At 43.2% G+C, this 21,906-nt stretch overlaps 2 protein-coding genes and 1 non-coding gene across 9 annotated transcripts in view; 1 reads left to right on the forward strand and 2 right to left on the reverse strand.

The window, feature by feature from the left end:
- The window catches only part of DPP8 (dipeptidyl peptidase 8), a 55,359-nt gene extending 46,370 nt beyond the window's left edge, over nucleotides 1–8,989 (reverse strand). For 2 of the 7 annotated variants that reach the window (XM_043470827.1, XM_043470823.1), the window contains exons 1-3: nucleotides 8,791–8,989; nucleotides 6,906–7,042; nucleotides 4,446–4,715 (exon numbers count right to left, since the gene is read on the reverse strand). In XM_043470827.1, the coding sequence (XP_043326762.1) occupies nucleotides 4,446–4,715; nucleotides 6,906–6,942 (307 nt within the window). In that variant the 5' untranslated portion in view covers nucleotides 6,943–7,042; nucleotides 8,791–8,989. Of the gene's footprint in view, nucleotides 1–4,445; nucleotides 4,716–6,905 lie in introns of all 7 variants that reach the window. The other 5 variants (XM_043470824.1, XM_043470820.1, XM_043470822.1 and 2 more) reach the window with 5 other exon arrangements.
- Nucleotides 8,990–12,852: 3,863 nt separating this feature from the next.
- On the reverse strand, nucleotides 12,853–12,959 carry LOC122444372. The gene has a single exon (XR_006270216.1). It is a non-coding gene; the product is annotated as a U6 spliceosomal RNA (small nuclear RNA).
- Nucleotides 12,960–20,282: 7,323 nt separating this feature from the next.
- Nucleotides 20,283–21,906, forward strand: part of HACD3 (3-hydroxyacyl-CoA dehydratase 3) — a 30,394-nt gene continuing 28,770 nt past the window's right edge. Inside the window, exons 1-2 of the mRNA XM_043470831.1 lie at nucleotides 20,283–20,401; nucleotides 20,439–20,726. Coding sequence (XP_043326766.1) covers nucleotides 20,640–20,726 — 87 coding nt within the window. The 5' untranslated portion in view covers nucleotides 20,283–20,401; nucleotides 20,439–20,639. The remainder of the gene's footprint in view (nucleotides 20,402–20,438; nucleotides 20,727–21,906) is intronic.

Genomic DNA, 21,906 nt, shown 5'->3' on the forward strand with positions numbered 1-21,906 from the left:
ACACACTCCAGTTCTGTGTAACACAGAATGACCTTTTCCCATTGTTTCTTCCTTGTTGACACAACAGTACTTACTGGTGTCTGAAGTATATTAATTTTTTTTTAAACAAACTTATATGGAAAAAATTAATATTCAGGTAGATATAAAACACTTGAGCAAATAAAATGGCATACAACTTTCTTGAAAAGCTCATTATTTTAAAGAGGAGTTCTCTGGTGCTCCAGTGGTTAAGAATCAGCCTGCCAGTGCAGAGGACACGGTTTCGATCCGTGGTCCAGGAAGATTCCACATATCACAGGGCAACTGAACACGTGCATCGCACCCCGGAGCCCACGCTCGGCAGCTACTGACGCCAGGAGCACTAGTCTGTGCTCCGCATAAGAGAAGTCACTGCAATGAGAAGCCTGAGCACAACAACAAAGAGGAATAACCCCCGCTCACTGCAACTACCCAGAAATCATGACCCAGCACAGCCAAAAATAAATAGATTTTTAAAGACTGTCCATTTTCCTAACTTCATCCATAAATATAATGCAATCCTAACACAGTTTAAGTAGGATTGAGAGAAAGGAGCTTTAAGCTAATTTAAAGTTCTCACAGAAAAACAAGCAAACAAAAATAATCAGGACAAATATGAAAAGGAGTAATGAAAAGTACTGTTTGTTTACTATCAAACAGTAAAACATCTAAAGTTATAGTGATAATAGTAAAAGTAGCACAGTATTGGCACTTGATTTGACAGACGGATCAATGGAGCAAAACAAAGTCCAAAGTACATAAAGATTTAAAAAAATACAATCTGGAGTTGAGATAGCCTTTCTAGATGTCTAGATGGGATACAAAGCTACATAAAAAGTAAAAATTTAACTACCAAAAAAAAAAAAAAACCCACAAATCTCTACAAAAGGGCAAAAGGCACCAAAGGTAAAAAACATTCAACTTCAGGGAAAAATATCACAATGGATTAATTCCCTCACTGTACCAAAAAATGCTTTAAGTTGACAAGAAAAGTACCCACAACCCAATAAAAAATAGACAGTGATTACAAACAGATCAGTTACAGGAAAAAACCACAAATGCCTTTTAAATATGTGAAAGGATGCTCAACTTCACTCATAGGAGAAATATGAATAAAACTACAATGAAACATGGAGGTATCATGTACAGCATGATGCCTATAATTAATAATACCATATTGCATATTTGAAAGTTGCTAAGAGAATAAGTCGTAATAGTTCTTATCACAAGGAAAAAATTTTTTTTATTAACTGTATGTGACAGATGTTAATTCGACTTACTGTAATGGTCATTTCACAATGTATACAAATATTGAATCATTATGTTGTACACATGAAACTAATATGTCAATTATACTTCGATTAAAAAAATAAGAAATTAAAAAAATTACAGTGAGGGATTGCTGTTCACCAATTAGATTGGGAAAGATAAAAGTCTGCTCACTCACTATTGGTACAGGTAGAGAAATACATACTCTGAGACAATGCTGACAGGGATGTAAACTCTACAACCTCCATGGAGGGGTAATTTGGCAATATCAATAAGAATTCAGAACCTGTACACCTTTTGTCCTAGTAATTCCACTCTTTGCAATTACTCCTAGTAAGTAAATTCACACATGTTCAAAATGATCTACAATGATATTTGCTCCCTCATTTTTTGTAATACCAATAGAAAGACCTAAATGTCCATTATTAGGGGCCTGAGTCGGGCTTCCCTGGTGACTCAGAGGTTAAAGCGCCTGCCTGCAATGAGGGAGACCTGGGTTCTATCCCTGGGTCGGGAAGATTCCCTGGAGAAGGAAATGGCAACCCACTCCAGTATTCTTGCCTGGAGAATCCCATGGACAGAGGAGCCTGGTGGGCTACAGTCCATGGGGTCACAAAGAGTTGGACACAACTGAGCGACTTCACTTTCACTTTCTTTCACTTTCAAAGTAAAATATGGCACAATTATATAATGGAATACTCTGAAATTGCTTTTAAAAAAAATCTGTAATTACTAATGTGGACTCATGCAGAGAAGATCTCTTTAAAAAAAAAAAAAAACGGTTTTGGAGGAGGGCAGGAGACCTATTTTTAAAAACTTAGTAAACAAAGGCACATCAGGAGGTCAGTGCCCTCAGACTCACCTCAGCCCTTCCTTTCCCACCCAACTCTCAGCTGTGGGGGTTTACTCGGGGGCCTCTGTTCCTTCAGAGTTCTCATCGCTGACATTCTTTTCTTTCTCACTCTACCAACCAACACCAACCAGACATCCATTCCCTCAGGCTGTGGCTTAGGAAAATGAAATAGCATAGCAGGACTACATGAAGGAACTCCAAAATTTATGGGCTTGGGATCCCATTTCAACTACTGTACTAGGGGTGTATTCCCTTTTGGTAAGCACTTTTAATGGTAATTCATAAAAAGTTTTGTGAGACATTTGTTTACTGTTAAGAATTACAGTCAGTATGGCTAAAATTTTTAAATACTATACAAAATATAAGGCCTTCTCCTCTAATTTTGCCCAAACTCTCTTCCAACCAAATTGCCTGATTTAGCAATTATGGATGAGCTTTTCTTATACTGCTTCTCCAATCAAAGGAAAGTCTGATTTTCTGCTTCCAATAAAGCCATAGCATAAGTTTCTTGAGAAAGATATATATGTATTTCCTACTCAGATGACTTGGGCTTCCCTTGTGTCTCAGATGGTAAAGAATCTGCCTGCAATGCAGGAGACGTGGGTTTGATCCCTGGGTTGGGAAAATCCCCTGGAAAAAGGAATGGCTACCCACACCAGTATTCTTGGGCTATAGCCCGTGGGATCACAAACAGCAGGCATGACTGAAAGACTTTCACTTTCACTCTTATGACTTACCTAAATATTTCAGCACCATCTCTCAATAAATGTATTCAATGATTGACAATGAACGAATCAAAGGGCTCTTGGGACTTAAGCTAATAATAGTACAAATAATAATTACCAGTTGGTGAATACCAGGTAGCATACTGTAATTTACAACTATTATTTCTTTTTTTTTTAATGTATTTTTTACAACTGTTATTTCTAATCCTAAAAAATAACACTGTAGTGCAGACAACTGCTTGGGAGATTGCATAACAAAAAATTTTCTTTTCTTTTCCTTTTTAGTTTTCTTCTTCAGACTAGCCGTAGTAAAATTTGTTTTGGTTGTACAAGAACAGTATTGTGTTTATTAACATTTGTTTAAATTGGGGTTGGCCAAAAAGTTCATTCATGTTTTTCCATATGAGCATACAAAAACCCGAACAAACTTTTTGGTCAACTCAACACTTAAGACAATCCTATGAGATCGATATTAATCCTTGTCTGACAGATGAGGAAACTGAGACCCACAAGGTCAGTAAGTCAGCCATGGAGCTGATACCAGAGCCTGGGCTTCTGACGCCAAGGTGGCCTCCTCACCCACTGCCTGGGTCTCTGTGTGTGACGCCAAGGTGGCCTCCTCACCCACTGCCTGGGTCTCTGTGTGTGACGCCAAGGTGGCCTCCTCACCCACTGCCTGTCTCTGTCGTGACGCCAAGGTGGCCTCCTCACCCACTGCCTGGTCGTGATGCCAAGGTGGCCTCCTCACCCACTGCCTGGTCTGTGTGTGTGAAGATCAGTCATCTCTCTCAGTGCTGTGCTGAGTCGCTCAGTTGTGTCCGATTCTTTGCAACCCCACGGACTGCAGCCTACCAGGCTCCTCTGTCCTTGGGGATTCTCCAGGCAAGAATACTGGAGTGGGTAGCCTACCCCTTCTCCAGGGGGATGTTTCCAACCCAAGAATCGAACCAGGGTCTCCTGCACTGCAGGCAGATTCTTTAGCAGCTGGGCTATCAGCTGTGCCTAAGCAAGCTTGGTGCTGTCTTTACTACCTATTCCTTTTACCACAACATCTTAGTAAAGCATTTAAGGTGTATAAACAAAAAAGAAACAAAAAAAGTCAATCAGTGATATAATATACTTAATGTCGACAGATCTTAAATCTGGACTGAATGGGCTCAGAAAGAAGAGACCAAGACCAGCCTTGACTTTAAAAAATGAAAGCAGCAGCTGTTGAGAGTGGGAACAAACTACTGGTTTTATTATTTGTGTTCCTCTTCCACCATTCCTAAAGAATCTGACCATTCTGAAGGAAAGTCATTTTAAATTAGCTTTAGGAAGAAGTAATATCTGGCATCTTTACTTTGAAAGTAAGATCATGATCAACAGATGATTTGTTATCAGCAAATAAAAACAAAATTAATGGGACAAAAAATTAAAACAGTACCAAAACTGAAGTTCTTCAAATTGTTTTTTTCTCTTTAGTGGAACCATCACTGATTCACTTATTTATTCGTCAAAATTTGAGTGCCAGTTGCATCTAGCCTCTAATTTTCAATTAAGAAAGCATTTCTTTTCAGAAACTATGACTTCATACTCACCAAGGTAATAGATCCTGTCTGAATGAGGCCCATCTGGGTCATTCCTCTTCACAAACATAAAATCATGTGGTGCCTTAGCCATCATGTAGCCATGATATTTTCTGGTATCAGCAAGCAGCTTTTTAAGCTGACTCCAGGAATATCGCTCGACATAAAATGGCTCCAATTTAGGCCGATCCTGTGATTCAATATTCTCCTCACACTCTGCGGTTTCAAAGATCTCAACACCCAGCTGTTCTGTTTCCATCGCTGCTGCCATGTTGCATTTTCCTAAAATAAATAAATAAATAAGCCACATGAAGTTCACAGGTCTGTCCTCTCTTACTAGTTAATCAGAATGACAGCCTGATTAGGGTCCCCCTACCACCCCAAAAAGAGGGAAAAAATGCTTTTCAGTACAGTTGCAATGAAACTTAGTAAGAAAAGCAATAGCTCCCCCTTCTCTGTGTTCAGTTTGAAACTGAGATTTAAAAAAAAATTGAGGTCATGTCTATTTCACAGTGACTATAAATCTCTTTGGGAACTTTTATAAAAGGCTCTCCCTAGGTATCTCTTGCCAAAATTCCTTCTTCTTTCCCACACTGGAAGGAAACAGGCCATATGCAAATTGGCTGCTATGTTCCTTCAAAGAGCATGTCAATAGTGAAGCTAAATGTGCCAAGGGAGTGAAGTGTTTTTGCACTTTAAAAAAGTAATACATTTGATAAATTGTGGACTTCTTCAGCTAACAGAAATAATCACAATCAATTAGAACACTAATAAAATTGTTGCAAAAAATGTACTTGTATTATCTTCCTGGAGCATTTACCCAAGATAATACAGTTTCCTTTTAAATGGGAACTCCAAACACCAAAAGACCTAACTGATTGGTATGTTTTTCTTGTCTTTTGCTCTTGCCTAGATAGCATTATTTTACCATCCCTTGTGTAACTTTATACTCTTATTACAGATTACACAACTTTTACTCTCATGGTTAAATAAGAGAAGAAAGTGGCTTTAGTTGTAATTTATGCAGAAAACATTTAATGTTTGTACTATCAATATTTTGACAAAAGTCTGAACCCAATTTACCAGTTCAACCCCAAAACAATATTAACATTTCATCTACTAATGATGTTTCTTTCATTTTACAAATCCAGAAGATTTTCTTCTCTATCCAGTTCAATATTTAGATGTAACAGGTGCAAAGTATCAGAGAAAATAACTAGAAGTGTTATTATAAGCCACTGTTAAGATATTCTGACATGCATTATTTATAACACTACCAAAAAGAAGCAACATAAAAATTTGGGGCAACCTGCTCTTTTTGAACTAATAAATGTCAAAAACATGAGGACCTGGGAGATAAACTACACTGCATTTGTGTAACCAATTCACATAATTATTAACCACTTCTACAACAAAAGTCAATACACAGCTGTAAATTTAACATCTTTTTTAAGGTTTAATTTCACAGGTTAACAGGAGTTCATGGTAAAAAAACGACCAACCACAGAGAAAAAGACTAGCAGGTGTAGGCTGTGAATTACTCCATCAGGTATGGTGGGTGGTGACATGAACAGAACTGGATGGCTAGGATACTGTGTCTTTTTTCAAGTTACAGTGAATTACACTGCCATTTTCAATATAACAGTAGCAACCGCAGTCAGAAAACCTATTTTGAGAGTTTTATAGGTATACAACTTGGAACATTATTACAACTGGGCATTTACCTCTAATGATTAAAATCCACACAGCTCAATAAAAAGTCATTCAGCTCAGCTGGTACTCAGCACACTGATGTTAAGTAGCAGTATATGACAGTAGTGGCTGTTTGCCCATCTAAAAGCTGGTGGAGGTCTGTTTTCTATCAAATATATAAATGGATCTAGTTTGATTCCTAAGAGTGTGAGGGACAGGTTAAACAAGGAGATATACAAACCGGGCTCATTCTTGTCCACTCCTTGTGTTAAATTTGGAACTTCCTCTCCAAATCACTGCTTTAAACAATAGAGCATGGGGATCGAACAGGGAAGCTCAGCAGACTTCCCAAGCTCACCGCCCAGCTTCTTGAGCTACTGACATCTCTTGTACGTAAAACTTACATTACCTTGCACTTAAGCGTAACTATCAGATATTCCTAAATTGTACTAGAAGCCCACACTCACTGTTTCTTTCTCCTCTCTCTCTCACATACACACACATTCTACAGTTCAAAGGACACTACTCCTCTGCATTTTATGGTGACTGTATATTCTGCATTTCCTTGCATAGACCTGATTACATGATTTTAGTAATATATACAAATGTGTAACTAATTTCCATATTTCCATAACACCTTATGTATACATTCTCAAAATATGTGACCAGAGTTTTCTAATTTCAACAATTAGAAAATAGGTCAGTACACATTCTCAGTACTGTGCATTTATTTCACTGCCCCACCTACCTCTTCACTTGAGGCCCTTCCCTGGTGCCTACCTGATTGTATTTTCATCTGTTCAGATCTCTTCCACATTCAAAGAGATCTTTTTCAAGTGACTCAACTTCAAGCATAGATCCCTCTGCTCATCCTGTTCTCTTCTCACAGGAGTCTTTCCTTTTCTCACCATCCAATCCTGCTCACCAGGATAATGAAATAAGATATAAGCCTGTTGATCGTTATCAAAATGGATCATATGTGCCCCCAAAATACTAAACCTAAAGTCTCAAATAGTACTTAGAACTGATATTCTTTTTGACATAATATACAATGCCTGGATTATTTTGTATCTGCATTTTCTGAAAATTATAAAATGATTTTACTTTAGAAATGTACAGCTGAATTTACTCCAAAGACTATCTACACAGTAGTTTAATCCTGACATCTGGATACATATTAAAAGGTAAATTATAGAAATTCTTTTAAAAGTATAAAACAAAAAAAAGTATAAAAGGCATACAGATGTGAGATTACTCAGTGGCTATTACAAATTCTTAAAAATGATAGATAATGGATAATAAAATTTATTTCTCTGTGCCTGGTCCTGTTTTTCTGTCTTTTACATAATAATCAATTTGTATTATTTTACAGAATTCATATTTAGCAGATTGGAGACAGAACAGATTCAGTATAATAACCAGTAAGAACTATTAATACAACAATAGGATACTTCTGTGGAAAGAGAACATGCTGTTAACATCAAGATTTTCACAAGATAAAGAATGTACTATCCATTTTCAGTGCACTCCATTTTCGCTTCTTTCCTTTCCATGTATACTCCGAAAATATTGATAACTGAATTAGGTAACTTCTCTGAAAAAGGGATGTGGTAAGTTTGTCGAAATTCTGGCTTAGTAAAAGAAAAACAGCAGAGTCTGTGATTACACCCGTTATTCGGTTATAGGTTTTAATCAGAGGCTTTCATAGCCCTGACCGGTGATGGAGAGACTTGTGGGTCACTGACAAATGGGAGGGGAAAAAGTGAAGTTCTGCTAACGCTGCCAACAACAGGACCAAGAGGTCAAGACACCTTCTCATGCACTAAGACTCTCATTCAGAGAAGAGCATGTCAGGTTAGAAAACAGGACTCTTTAATCTGGGCCCACTCAAATATCATTCCTTAACTTTTAATCCAGGCGCCAGTTTGTCCACTTAAAACACCCCAAGCCTCACTGAAGCCCAGTTATTTCACTCGCCAGGATCCACAGCTAGTTGAGAGGTTTATTATCACAAAGTGGGCAAAGACCTTGAGAGCTAGAATGAAGAAGAGCAGAAGTGTAGCAGAGAATATTAAAGGGACTTGGGAAGGTGCCAAGACTTAAGAAGAAAAATGTGTGAGCGGACAGGTTTGAAATAGGAAAGAAAAGAACCTATCCTGCCCTGGTGGGTGAAATAGAATGAGAAGGGGCCAGTGAACAAGGAGGAAGGGAATCGACCTAGAAATGGGGCAGTAGAAAGAACACCAGCTAGGAAACCAGAAAATCTCAGTCCGAATCCGGTCTGCCACAGTCGGACTTTAGGCAAATCCCTTTGCCTCTGAGGACTTCCGCTTCTCATCTGTAAGCCTGGACAACACCCGGCTCCCAACCCCAGCAAGGCTCAATTAAGATAACGGACGTGGAAGTCCGGCGGCCAGCACCCAGCGCTCAGGGGGCGCCCACTGAACGTTGGCTGACTCGGAATCTGAGCGCCTCGGCTTCCTGTTCCGGCAACTGGGGCTCTACCACCGGCTGTGGCCCGCGCAGGGCGGCGCGCCGGGTAAACCGCAGAGCGAGCTAACCGGGAGAATGCGCCGGGCAGCTCCTCCGAGAGGCGGAGAGGCCCGAGTGGGCAGGGGCGCAGGCCTCGCGGGCGAAGGGGAAGGAGAGAGGGCGGATACTGCACCTTCCCCCCTCCCCGGCCCCGCCCGGACCGTCCTGACGCGCGCTAAGGAGCGGGCCTGCGCCGCTTCATGCCGCGCCGCCTCCACTCCAGACCCGGCTGCAGCGGCTTCCTTGGCGACGGCGCCCGCAGTAACCGAAGGGGTGAACACTGCACTTAAAGACGGCGGCGGCGGCGGCTCCGGCACTTCCGGTTTCTTGCGTGCTGCCCTCCGACCGGGGAAGGCGCAACGGGGCCAAGAAGGGCGCCGCTCTCTGTTAGACGGGGTTCGCTTCCGACAGTGCCGTCTAGTGGCCAGAGGAGCGAACGAGGGGCGGGAAAGAAACGGCGAGAGTGGGGGACAGAGCAAATCCAGAAAGCGGCAGTAACTTGCAGGAAATTACAGGAAGAATTGTGGCACGTCTCATCTTTTTTTTTTTTTTTGCTTTCGACAAATACATATTGAGTGCCTCTTATGTGCCAGGCGGAATTGTAGACGCTGAGATTAGAACAGGGACCAAGTCAGGCAAAAATCCCTGCCCCTTCATGGAGAAGGCATGGAGACGGAAGGGACCTCCGCCTGGGGATTTCTAGGTGTCTCATTGTATGGTGCAGAGAAACCTGAAAGGACGTCCCTGGTGGCTCGGATGGTAGAGAATCCGCCTGCAATGTGAGAGACCTGGGTTCGATCCCTGGGTTGGAAAGATTCCCCTGGAGAAGGAAATGGCAACCCACTCCGGTATTCTTGCCTGGAGAATTCCATGGACACAGGAGCCCCGTGGGCTACAGTCCATGGCATCGCAAAGAGTCGGACACTCGACTGAGCAACCGACACACAAAGAAATCTGAACTTGGAGTCAGACAGCTTGGCTCTGGTACTAATTAATGACCTTCAGCGGGTTAGTCTCTTTGAGCCATGGTTTCTTAATCTGTGAAAGTGATATACTACCATCACTTATTACAATTAAGGAAAACCATGTGTGTCATGCAGATACATAAAGATGAAGAAACTGGGGCTTAGGGCAGGGAAGTGAGTGATCTTGCTCTTAGCAGAACCAGAGGCAGGTCTCTTGGCAGGTAATTTATTTTCTATTCTGCACTACACATTGGCTGAAAGAGGAAAAGGGAGCCTTGGGAGATGACTGGGAAAGTGCTAGGTGTAGAATGCAACAGTGGACAAGTTGGGACTTCCCTATTTTCTATTATTGCAAGGAACCATTTGTCAGAGGTGTCATGAGGGTTTATTGTAATAGCCCTAATAAAAGATCCATTTGGGTGCCATGTTCTACTCCTCAGTATAATTATTCACCCTGAACTTAAATGTGAGTTCACTCAGAGTTTTTTTTTCAGTTGTTCCCCTAAAAGTATAGCCATTTTTTCACTGGACTCCTCTATGAATTTTGTGCAAAAAAATTAAAACAAACACAAAACACCTGAAAGGACTTTGAATGCACATGCTAACAAGATAAACAAAACATCTTCATTTCATTAGTGAAAAAGCTGACTTTAAACTAAACATTCGTATAACTAAGATATCATGGCATCCAGTCCCATCACTTCATGGTAGATAGATGGGGGAAAAATGCAAACAGTGAGAGACTTTATATTTTTGGGCTCCAAAATCACTTCGGACAGCCATGAAATTAAAAGATGCTTGCTCCTTGGAAGAAAAGCCATGATGAACCTAGACAGCGTATTTAAAAGCAGAGACATCACTTTGCCAACAAAGGTCCATATAGCCAAAGCTATGGTTTTTGCGGTAGTCATGGGATGTGAGAATTGGACCATAGAGAAGACTGAGCGCCAAAGAATTGATGCTTTTGAACTGTGGTCCTGGGGAAGACTCTAGAGAGTTCCTTGGACAGCAAAGAGATCAAACCAGTCAATCCTAAAGGAAATCAACCCTGAATATTCACTGGAAGGACTGATGCTGAAGCTCCAGTCCTTTGGCCACCTGCTGTGAAGAGCCTACTCAATGGAAAAGACCCTGATGCTGGGGAAGACTGAGGTCAGGACAAGAAGGGGGCAACAGAGGATGAGATGGTTGGATGGCATCATTAACTCAGTGGACATGAGTTTGAGCAAACTCCAGAAGATCGTGAAGGACAGGGAAGCTGCCTGCAGTCCATGGGGTCGCAAAGAGTCAGACATGACTGAGCGACTGAACAATAACAAAAATGTTTACTGAATCCCCGCCACGTGCCTGCCACTGTTCCAAGCACTGAGGCTGTAATAGTGAGTAAAGTAGGCAAAATCCTGGACTTTGTGCAGTTTACCTTCAAATAAGAGGACAAAGATCTCCTCAAAAGCAAACAAAAACTATATAATTTCATTGATTAAAAAAAAAAACAAGCTCCAATAGATAACCAACAAGGACCTACTGTGTAGCACAGGGAACCCTGCTTAATACTCTTTAATAAGCTATATGGGAAAATGACTTGAAAAGGGATAGAAACATGTATGTGTATAACTTTGCTATAGACCTGAAAGTAACGCAGCATTGTTAATCAACTATATCAATATAAAGTAAAAAAAAAGAAAAGAAAAGAAATTAACAGTAAAGCTCAGAGAAAAGAAAAACACCAACCCCCTCAAAACAAACAAACGCACTCCAGAGAGGTAAAAGATTTTCTGAAGTCATATGGCTAATGATGGACTGAACTAGATTTGAATTCAGATTTCTTGTTTTCAGTCTTATTTTCTCTTTCTGTGGCAGGGTTAAGGCTCCCCTCGTGGCTCAGTGGGTAAAGAATCTGCCTGCAATGCAGGAGACACAGGAGACAAGGGTTCAGTCCCTGGGTCAGGAAGACCCTTGGAGCAAGAAATAGCAACCCATTCCAGTATTCTTGCCTGGAAAATTCCATGGACAGAGAAGCCTGGTGGGATACAGTCCAAAGGGTTGCAAAGAGTTGGACATGACTGAGTGACTAAGCATACATACACGTGGCAGGCTTAAAAAGCCGCTAACCCTGAGAAAGTTGTGGGCGAACATCTCCTTCGTGAACCCTGGCCACCTTGTATGTAACCACAAAGGCCTCCCTCCCAGGTAAAAGGGTCAAACCTATACTTACCTGAGTTGTAGCAGGATGCTTTGTGACTTTTCTGAAACTGGAGAGGACCAGAAGCCTCTGAAGACCTTGTCCCCCCTGTAGACTTTCTGCCCTATCCCCCCCAGCCCCCCAGAATAGAGCTGAGAATATAAAAACCTCTTAGCTGCAGCCTAGAACTGGCTCCTCAGCAGGCAGTTATCCCAGAACCTACATTGCGGTCACCTGACCCCTTTTGTTTCAGGAGTGTACTTTTTCATATGTGGGATAAGGATCCCTGGCAGCTGGCACCTTGATGCATTCTTCCCTTTGTGGTATATGAAGTAATAAACCGTCTGAGGCTAAACTGGCTCCTTGCCCCTTTTTTTTTTTTTTTTTGACCATGCCACATGGCATGTGGGATCTTAGTTTCCCGGCCAGGAACTGAACTCACATACCCCTGCCTTGGAAGGGTGGATTCTTAACCATTGGACTGCCAGGGAAGTCCCTAAACTAGCTCCTTGTATATTTACTGGCTGAATCAGTCAGGTCTGGGCCTTGCCAAACCTGTGTGTGTGTGCTTGACAAAGCCTACTTAACTATATCATAGTAGGCCACACTCTAGAAACGCCTCAGGAAAAGGCAAGTTATCTAGCACACAGGGTCTGAATAAATAGCATGGTGGGGCTGATACAAATCCACCCTTGCTGATCAAAACAAATCAAAAAGCATCATAAAACAATCATATTCTGACATAATGGACAGCAGGCAGGTAAGTGTGAGTCAAAGCTAGAGTGGTAAGGCCAAGTGAGAACCCTTCCCAGGGAACCCTGGCTGTGACTTAAAAAAATTTTTTTTTAAATTTAAATTTAGCTACATCAGATATCAGTTGGTTAGGTATTAGCGGCAGCCTGGAGGATCTTTTTTTTTTCCCCCTTGTGGCCTGTGGCCTTCTTTCTAGTTGTGGTTCAGAAGCACAGGGGTTCAGTAGCCCCTCTTGCCTCTTTTTTTTTTTTTTTGAGTTTGTGTGTTTTATTTAACAAATTTAGGCCATAAACTTAAAAATATGGAACGCTTCACGAATTTGCGTGTCATCCTTGCGCAGGGGCCATGCTAATTTTCTCTGTATCATTCCAATTTTAGTATATGTGCTGCCGAAGCGAGCACCCCTCTTGCCTCTTTTATAGGATCTTATTCCCAGAACAGGGATAGAACTTGTGTCCCCTGCACTGGAAAGTAGATTCTTAACCCCTGGGCCACTAGGGAAGTCTCTGGACTGCATCTTGAAATCCATGTCTATTTGAGGTAATCAATTCCTCATACATAAGTCTGGGCTTCCCAGGTGGCTCAGTGGGAATAATCTGCCAGCAAAGCAGGAGACAAGGGTTCGATTCCTGGAAGAACCCTGAAGTAGGTAATAAACTATTTCCCCTGAGGTAGGTTCTTCCCTGGGTCAGGAAGAACCCCTAAAATAGCCACCCACTCCAGTATTCTTGCCTGGAAAATTCCATGGACAGAGAAACCTGGGAGGCTGCAGTCCAGGAGGTCACAAAGAGTTGGACATGACTGAGAACACCTGCAGTTCTGACCTCATGTTCTAGAAAACCTGACCCCTTTTCACACTGGGCCACACAGGTTGGGACAGAGACCAACCTGTCTCCCAGTCCTTCTGCATCTACCAGTCCATGATCTTCAGGCAGTGGTACTTTTGCTCAGGTACTCATGGGTCAGAGCCCGGATTTCTGGAGTCAGGCAGTCCTGGGTTCCCATCCTGGATCCTCTCCTTACTAACAGACGGATATCAGGCCTCTCTTTTTATTTCTCTCATCTGTAAACATTCTCCTCCCTCTTATACTTGGAAATTTTTTAATAAAGTTTTATTAAAGTATAAAAGGAGATAGAGAAAGCTTCTGACATAGACATCAGGAGGTGGCAGAAAGAGTGCCCTGAAAATTTTTATTTAGTCTGCATATTACTCCAAATATTTTCTGTCTTGAATGTTCAACTGATGTTGAAAGAGAAGAATCTGATGTCTTTGTTTTCTAACCCCAAAGTTACAACTCCCAGAAAGCAATGGTTGCTTCATGCTAGCTCCCTCTATTGGGAAGGATCAAGGGTTAAAAAGGAAGAAAACAAAAACACAAGTTACTCCCTAGTATCTTACCACTATATAAAGTTGTAATCAAAATTTTTTTATCTTTTATCATAAACGTTTTCAATACTGCTAGTTTCTTATTATTTTACGGCTGTATAGTTTTTCTACTGAATTGTCATACCACAATTCATTTGGTCATTCTTAAGTCCCAATGTTTTTCTATGTAACACTGAAAACATCTTCATATATATATATCTTTCTTCCTTGAAATTATTGTCTTAGAATAAAATCTCCAAAGGGTAATTAAAAAGCCAACCAGCATAAACATCTCCATTTTTCTTGCTACCTCTTGCAAAATTGCCTTTCAAAATGATGCCATGAATTCACATTGCCCTTAGCTACACTCAGCATGAGTGTGCCAATTTCACTAAAACTTTTCTAGCACCGGGCATTATCATCAACATGCACATTTTAAGCATTTACTTTCTAAAACATTGTACTAGATGCTACAGGATACCAAAAGGAGACAATCTGTGTTGCAGGGAGGTTTGCAACCTAGTTCAGAGGTCCCCAGCCTCTGGACCATGGACTGGTACCTCCTGTCAGATCAGCAGCATTAGATTAGAAATAAAGTGCACAATAAATGTAACGCGATTGAATCATCCCCCAACCATCTGCCCTGTCTGTAGAAAAACTGTCTTCCATGAAATCCATCCCTGGTACCAAAAAGACTGGGGACCCCTGACCTAGTTGAGGAAATAGATCACAAGCATGTAATAGCAGTTGACTACATTGTATCCGATGGGTTAGAGATTGTTTTTCCACTTCCTCTATATTTTGTACCTTTTGGAGGCATAGTGCAAACCAAGCTGCCATAACAAAAAGGAGCCTTTTCAGTTAATTTTATTTTCATGTTTAATTTTTTGAATAAAAGGGTATATAGTAAAAATATTCTCCTCTGCTGGTCTTTCAGTCACTGTTTCCCTCCCCACAAGAAACTGAGGTTATTAGATTCTTGCATATACTTTCTATGTAATATTTTAATGTGTGTATGTATCAGACTCTTTTTTGAGACCCCATGGACTGTAGCCCACCAGGTTCCCCTATCCACGAGATTTCCCTGGCAAGGATACTGGGGCGGGTTGCCATTTTCTCCTCCAGGGGATCTTCCTGACCCAGGGATTGATCTCGTGTCTCTTGCATTGCAGGCGGATTCTTTACCACTGGGTCACCTGGGAAGCCCATTTTATGATATTGACTTGGCCAAAAATTCTTCTGTGACAGCTTACAGAAAAGCCCGAATGAACTTTTTGGCCAACCCAATACACACATTTATTGTTGTTCAGTCACAAGTTGTCTCGGTCTCTTTCCAACCCCCATGGACTGCAGCATGCCAGGCCTCCCTGTCCCTCACCATCTCTTGGAGTTTGCCTAGGTTTGCCCATAAACAAATGCTTACATGTAAATGCAGTATTCCTCTCTCCACCCCATTATTTTTCCATAAATGGTAGCACACCAACTGTCTTCCTAGCAACCATATGAGCAGCCCAGAAAGCCAAGACTTACCAGGTAGGTCAAACTGACAGGGTGCAAAGGCCACTCCCCACACTCAAGGAAAGAGGCATCTCTGCCCAGTCATCTGAACTGGGGATTGACAGGTTGAGGGGAAGGTTTTTATAGCAATGATTGGCTGCAATGCTCACCACCCTCTTGGCATAGTTAAGAGGTTACAGGGATATGAACTGGGTGCACAGGTTGCCCAGGAGATGCCTGGGCTGATCACTCAGTCTCTCCCCTCTCAACTTTGTGCCATCTACATAGAGTAACCTGATTTCGGTTAAGGATATCTGGTTGGGTGATCCTGGGTGAGGCACAGCACAGCCAAATTCAATAGTTCATTTTCCAAAGTATCTTATAGATATCAAAAGCTTCTGTAAAACGCTGGACAAGGAGAATGTGTGTGATGACTTGCCAAAGGCAGGAGTACCGATTTATGTACTGAGAATATGCTCCATCCCCAGGAGAAGGAAAAGGCAAGCCACTCCAGTATTCTGCCTTGAGAATCCCATGGACAGAGGCGCCTGGCAGGCTGCAGTCCATGGAGTCACGAGAGTCGGACACGACTGAGCAACGACACCACTACCACCGTGTGCTTCAGCCGCAGAAAGCCCTCAGCAAATGCTTCTGGTGGCCAGAGGAGGGAGGGGTGACCCTGGGCCAAAGGCGGCTGGGGAGGCTCGCCTGGAAAGTAGAGCACAGACCGTGCTTCATTTGCATTTGCATTTGCCTGGCATTATCATAAAACCCTCGGCCTTCCTAATTCAGCTTGGCAGGGCTACTCCTGCTCTGCCTTTTTACCCCCTCTGCTATCTTTTACACCTGGCTGCTACTCTTTCCCTTCCCCATTTCTACTTTTTTTGTTTTTTTTTTACTGTATTTCCCATGGAGAGAGGGGCCCACAACAGCGGTCCTCACAGGAAACTCTAGGACTAGCTGAGAAGACCATTGGAGGGCACTGACTCTAACGCTCTCATTTGATGGATATGGAAGCTCAGGCCCAGAGAAGTCATCCAGTGGCTTACTGGTGGGGGAACCAGTCTGGGTAAATCCCCTTCCACTGGACTTTTCTCATAGAGCATCTGAGGCAAAATGTCAACATTCAGTCTCCTTGCTTACCAAGAGCCTTTAATTCAGTTCACCTTGGATAGAGGTCAGTTGATAAATCTCAGGGTTCAGATATGCTGGACTAAAATTATTTTTATTATACAGCCTCCTGGATGACCAGGGCTTTGCTGGTAGCTCAGCTGGTAAAGAACCCGCCTGCCTTTGATTCGATTCCTGGGTCGGGAAGATCCGCTGAAGAAGGGAACGGCTACTTACTCCAGTATTCTGACCTGGAGAATTCCATGGACTGTATAGTCCATGGGTTCGAAAAGAGTCGGACATGACTGAGTGACTTTCACTATCACTATCAGGATGACTAAAATTTAAAAGACTGAAAATACCAAGGAAATAGAGCAACTAGAAAAAGCAATAGAGTTCCAGAAAAACATCTGCTTTATTGACTATGCCAAAGCCTTTGACTCTGTGGATCACAACAAACTGTGGAAAATTCTTCAAGAGATGGGAATACCAGACCACCTTACCTGCCTCCTGAGAAATCTGTATGCAGGTCAAGAAGCATACAGTCCAGTTCTAACTGGACATGGAACAACAGACTGGTTCTAAATTGGGAAAGAAGTATGTCAAGGCTATATATTGTCACCCTGCCTATTTTACTTATATGCAGAGTACATCATGAGAAATGCTGTGCTGGATGAAGCACAAGCTGAAATCAAGATTGCCAGGAGAAATATCAACAACCTCTGATACACAGATGACACCACCCTTATGGCAGAAAGTGAAGAAGAACTAAAGAGCCTCTTGATGAAAGTGAAAGAGGAGAGTGAAAAAGTTGGCTTAAAACTCAACATTCAAAAAATTAAGATCATGGCATCCAGTCGCATCACTTCATGGCAAATAGATGGGAAAACAATGGAAACAGTGAGAGACTTTATTTTATTGGGCTCCAAAATCACTGCAGACATGAAATTAAAAGACACTTGCTCCTTGGAAGAAAAGCTCTGACCAACACAGACAGCATATTAAAAAGCAGAGACATTACTTTGCTGACAAAGGCCCACCTAGTCAAAACTATGGTTTTTCCAGTAGTTGTGTATGGATGTGAGAGTTGGACCATAAAGAAAACTGAGTGCCCAAAAATTGATGCTTTTGAATTGTGGTGTTGGAGAAGACTCTTGAGAGACCCTTGGACTGCAAGACGATCACACCAGTCAATCCTAAAAGAAATCAGTCCTGAATATTCATTGGAAGGACTGATGCTGAAGATGAAGCTCCAATATTTTGGCCACCTGATGTAAAGAAGTAACTCATTGGAAAAGACCCTGATGCAGGGAAAGATTGACGGCAGAAGGAGAAGGGGACGGAGGTTGGATGGCATCACCAACTCGATGGACATGAGTTTGAGCAAGCTCCGGGAGCTGGTGATGGACAGGGAAGCCTGGCGTGATGAGGTCCATGGAGTCACAAAGAGTTGGACACGACCGAGTGACTGAACTGACTGACTGAGAGCAACTAGAACTTTCAAACGTTGCTTGTGTGAGTGTAAATTGATCAAAACTCTTTGTAAAACTGCCTAATAGTATCTACAAACGCTCAACTTACATAGTCTGTGACCTAGCAATTCCATTTCCAGGTATTTACCCAAGAGAATCGGGTAGTATATCCACCAAAAGGCAAGTACATAAATATTCATGGCTAAAAATGGAAAACAATGCAATGTCCATCATCAGGAGAATGGACAATTTGTGATAAGTTTATACAATGAAACGCTATACAAAAACCAAAAAAGTATGAACTGATTCATACTTGTGTTGTATGATTCATACAACACAGATAAACCTCAAATACATTACGTTGAATGAAAGAAACCAGACACAAAGTGTACATATGTTGACCCCATTTACATGAGATTCAAAACTACTCTATGGTAATCAAAGTCATGATAGTAATTATTGGGGTGTAGGGAAGGGTAGGCAAATGTATATTGACCTAAAAGAACATGTAGTATGCTAGAAATGTTCCAGACCTTGATCTGGATAGTAATTAATTATACAGGTATAAACATGCAAAAATTCAGCTGAAGTCGAATATTTAAAATTTGCCTGGTTCCTATACCTCAGTTTCTAAAATGTGCCCTAAATTGTGTCTGCACTGTAATAAAAGCAATGTAATAAAAGTACTTTTATAAGTAAAAAAATATTTTATTTTTAAAATTCAAGGCTATCAAGGTTGCTGTTTTCATATGTCATAACAGGAAGATTGTATCACCTCCAACTGGTTTGCCTACTACTAATTCCTCCTCACTGACCGTTTTTTTTTTTTTGTCCAGTGCATATGTGATTTTGCTTATCTCCTGTGACAAGCTTCCTTGACTCCTCTGTGTCTGTGGGATAAAGTACAAAGAGCTATTGGATGAGACTTCCCTCATCCAATCCCTATCTGTCTTTCCAGACCCAGGGCGACCTCTCTCCACGCCCGTAACCCCCAGGCTGTGCGCATGGGTGCTCAGTCCCTCAGTCACCGTTGACTCTGCAATCCCACGGACTGCAGCCAACCAGGCTCTGTCCACAGGATTTTCCAGGCAAGAATACTGGGGTCTGTTGTCATTTCTCTCTCCAGGGGATCTTCTCCACCCAGGGATGCAACCCACGTCTCCTGCATCTCCTGCACTGGCAGGCAAACCCTGTACCACTGATTCACCTGGGAAGCCCCCACCCCAATATGCAGAACCCTCCATGTCTCAACTTTGGAGTCCCGCCCTGTGGGTCTACTGCCTTAGCTCTGCTTCTTCCTCTATCAAATTCCTCCTCACATGTCACAGCCCAGCTCTCACGGATTTGCTCTCAAATGTCTGCTACTGGTTTCTACAACCCTCAGCTCCTACCTCCCTGCCTCTTTGTGAGCTCAGCATACTTCTCATATTGAAACCTTCTAAATTTTATATGACCTATTCCCTGAGCTAAATGTTTTCTGAGAACTGGCATCATTTCATCTCTGGGTCCCTGTGCTCAGGACTTTGCTAAATAAGTGGGTACTACCAGATTGAATTATAAAGTTCAATTTTGTCCCAGATTTCTGCTTTTCGTTGTCATGTTGCTTGCTTTCGAATTCTTCGCTGCAAGTCGACTTGGGGCTGAAAGTGGATACAGACGCGATAGTTTAAATTAGATAGAAATTGGTGTCCTCTCTATTTGGGTTTCCTATTTAAAGAGATACAAGTCTCATGCGCTGTCCCATAGAATAGCCATTAATTTGCGACTATTTAAATCAATTAGAAGTAAAGGAAATTAAAAATTCAGTTTCTCAGTCTCTTTAGCCACATTTCGAGTAGTCAAAAGCCCATGTGGCAGTGGCTACCGTTATGGACAGCGCAGAATGGAATATTTCCATCATCGTACAAAGTTCTATGGGATAGCGTTGGAAATCTTTGGCCTTTACGCCTACTCTCCTCTTAGAACACTCTTCCGTCCTCTTCCTCGCTTTCCCACCGTTTCCCTTATAACCATCATCATACTTATTATGTCTATAATTACTTGCGGCTTTTAATAGACTGAGAGTTTCAAGACATCAGGTTCTGTGACTTACTCCTGAAGCTTCGGAGTTTTATCTTTGCAGCCCAGGCACAGAGCAGACGGTCAACAAATGTTGAATTAATGAGTGACAAATGGGAGGAACCTTTCAGATACACCAATCCCAAGTCCTTTCTCTATGCTGATCGGTTCATGAGTCTCCAGTGTTTTTCAGTTTTTACGCTTATTTTTTAACCGTCCTCCTGCAGGTAAGAGGGAACGACAACGCACCAGCCAACTCCCGAGGCGTTCGCAGCGAGCGGCGGGGCCACACGCTCCTGCGGCCCGCCGCCCGCCCCGCCCCCGCCCCCGCCCCCGCCGCCCGCCCCGCCCCCGCCCCCGCCCCCGGCCCCCGCCGCCCGGCTCGCCGCGAGGCCGGGAGCGGCGCCGCGGCCCCTCGCTCACCACTGCGCAGGCGCGGCCCGCGAGCGTGGGTCGTCCGGAGGCTGCGGACTGCCGGCACTTCGGAGCGCGGGGCTTTGCGGCCTTCGTCTGACCAGCTCCAGCCGCGCACTACCTGAGACAGCGAGGCGCGGCGAGGCGCGGCGAGGCAGTGTGGTCATGGAGAATCAGGTGCTGACGCCTCACGTCTATTGGGCTCAGCGGCACCGCGAGCTGTATCTGCGCGTGGAGCTGAGTGATGTGCAGGTAAAGGCCGGGCGGCGGGACGTGCGCCGGGTCTCGGCTCTGGGGACCCGCTGGGACCCCTCTTTGTCCAGAGAGCCAGCAGCGCGTCAACGGGATCCAGGACGCGGTGCGCTCTGGGCGGCCAGGCCAGAGCACGGGCTGGCCCTCATCAGGGCAGACCCCGGTCGCGACCCCCTGAAGCCTCAGGTTCCTTGGGTGCTGCGTGAGCCCCGCGCAACAGAGGCTGCCCCGGCAGCCTCTTTGTTCGCAGTTTGCGGCCTGGTGGAACCCGAGCCTGGCCCTGGAGGCCTGGTTGTCTGGATTCGGGTTTGCCGAGGCCCCTCGAGGCGAGGCGTGGGATGAGCTCGTTGGGTCGGAGATGCAGCGTGACAGCGGCTTGCCTGGCCGCGGCTGGATGACCAGCGCTGGTCTTAGAGGTCCAGCGGTCCCCTCGGACCTTCTAGAGGCCCGCCGCTGCCTCGGGCGGGGGGAGGGGGGCACACCCACCTCCCAGCCATTCAGTGATGGAAATCATTCTTGTTCATTTTAAAGTCCAGAAGACCCCGAAGGAGTGCTTCCCCCCGCTTCTGAAAACTGGGCTCACATTTGCTGAGTTGCATACAGAACTTGAAAATTATCTTAACTCACATTGAGCATTTATGCTTGATCTCATTGACTTCCATGTGAACAAGCCGAGGCTTCCTAAATGGTGGCCATCTCAGGACCTGTGCACCCCTCTTGTCTCTGTCAAAACCATCTGGGATTCCCATCGTTGAGGAGCTGAAGTTTTAGTCTGGAATGTTCCTTCTACAGTCGTTCTTACTCCCTGCTCTCCTTGACATCCATGGCACTTTATAACCTCCTTCACTCCGGCTTAACTCTCTGCCTCTGAGTCAGGCGTTTATATTCAGTTCTGTCAGCCCATCTGGCATATTGTCTTGCAAGGTATAAGTGATCTTTGATTGTAGACTTGAGTTTGTTGAATTCCATCTTTGCTTCTGGAATATAAACCTGTTTTCCTATTGAAAGATAGTACTGGCCAGAATGCTTTAGGCTGAGACACTGCATGCTGTGTCGTTTAATACGTTAAACCAGGCTGAATTATACTTCTACCTCAGAGGATGAATAAATGTTCTATGCAGTGTTCCTCTACTCTGCTTCAGGGTGTTTTAATAAAAAAGGAAAAAAGCAAAATCTTTGT

Source organism: Cervus canadensis, chromosome 6, assembly GCF_019320065.1.
Source record: "Cervus canadensis isolate Bull #8, Minnesota chromosome 6, ASM1932006v1, whole genome shotgun sequence".
In the NCBI taxonomy this organism is placed as follows: Eukaryota; Metazoa; Chordata; class Mammalia; order Artiodactyla; family Cervidae; genus Cervus; species Cervus canadensis.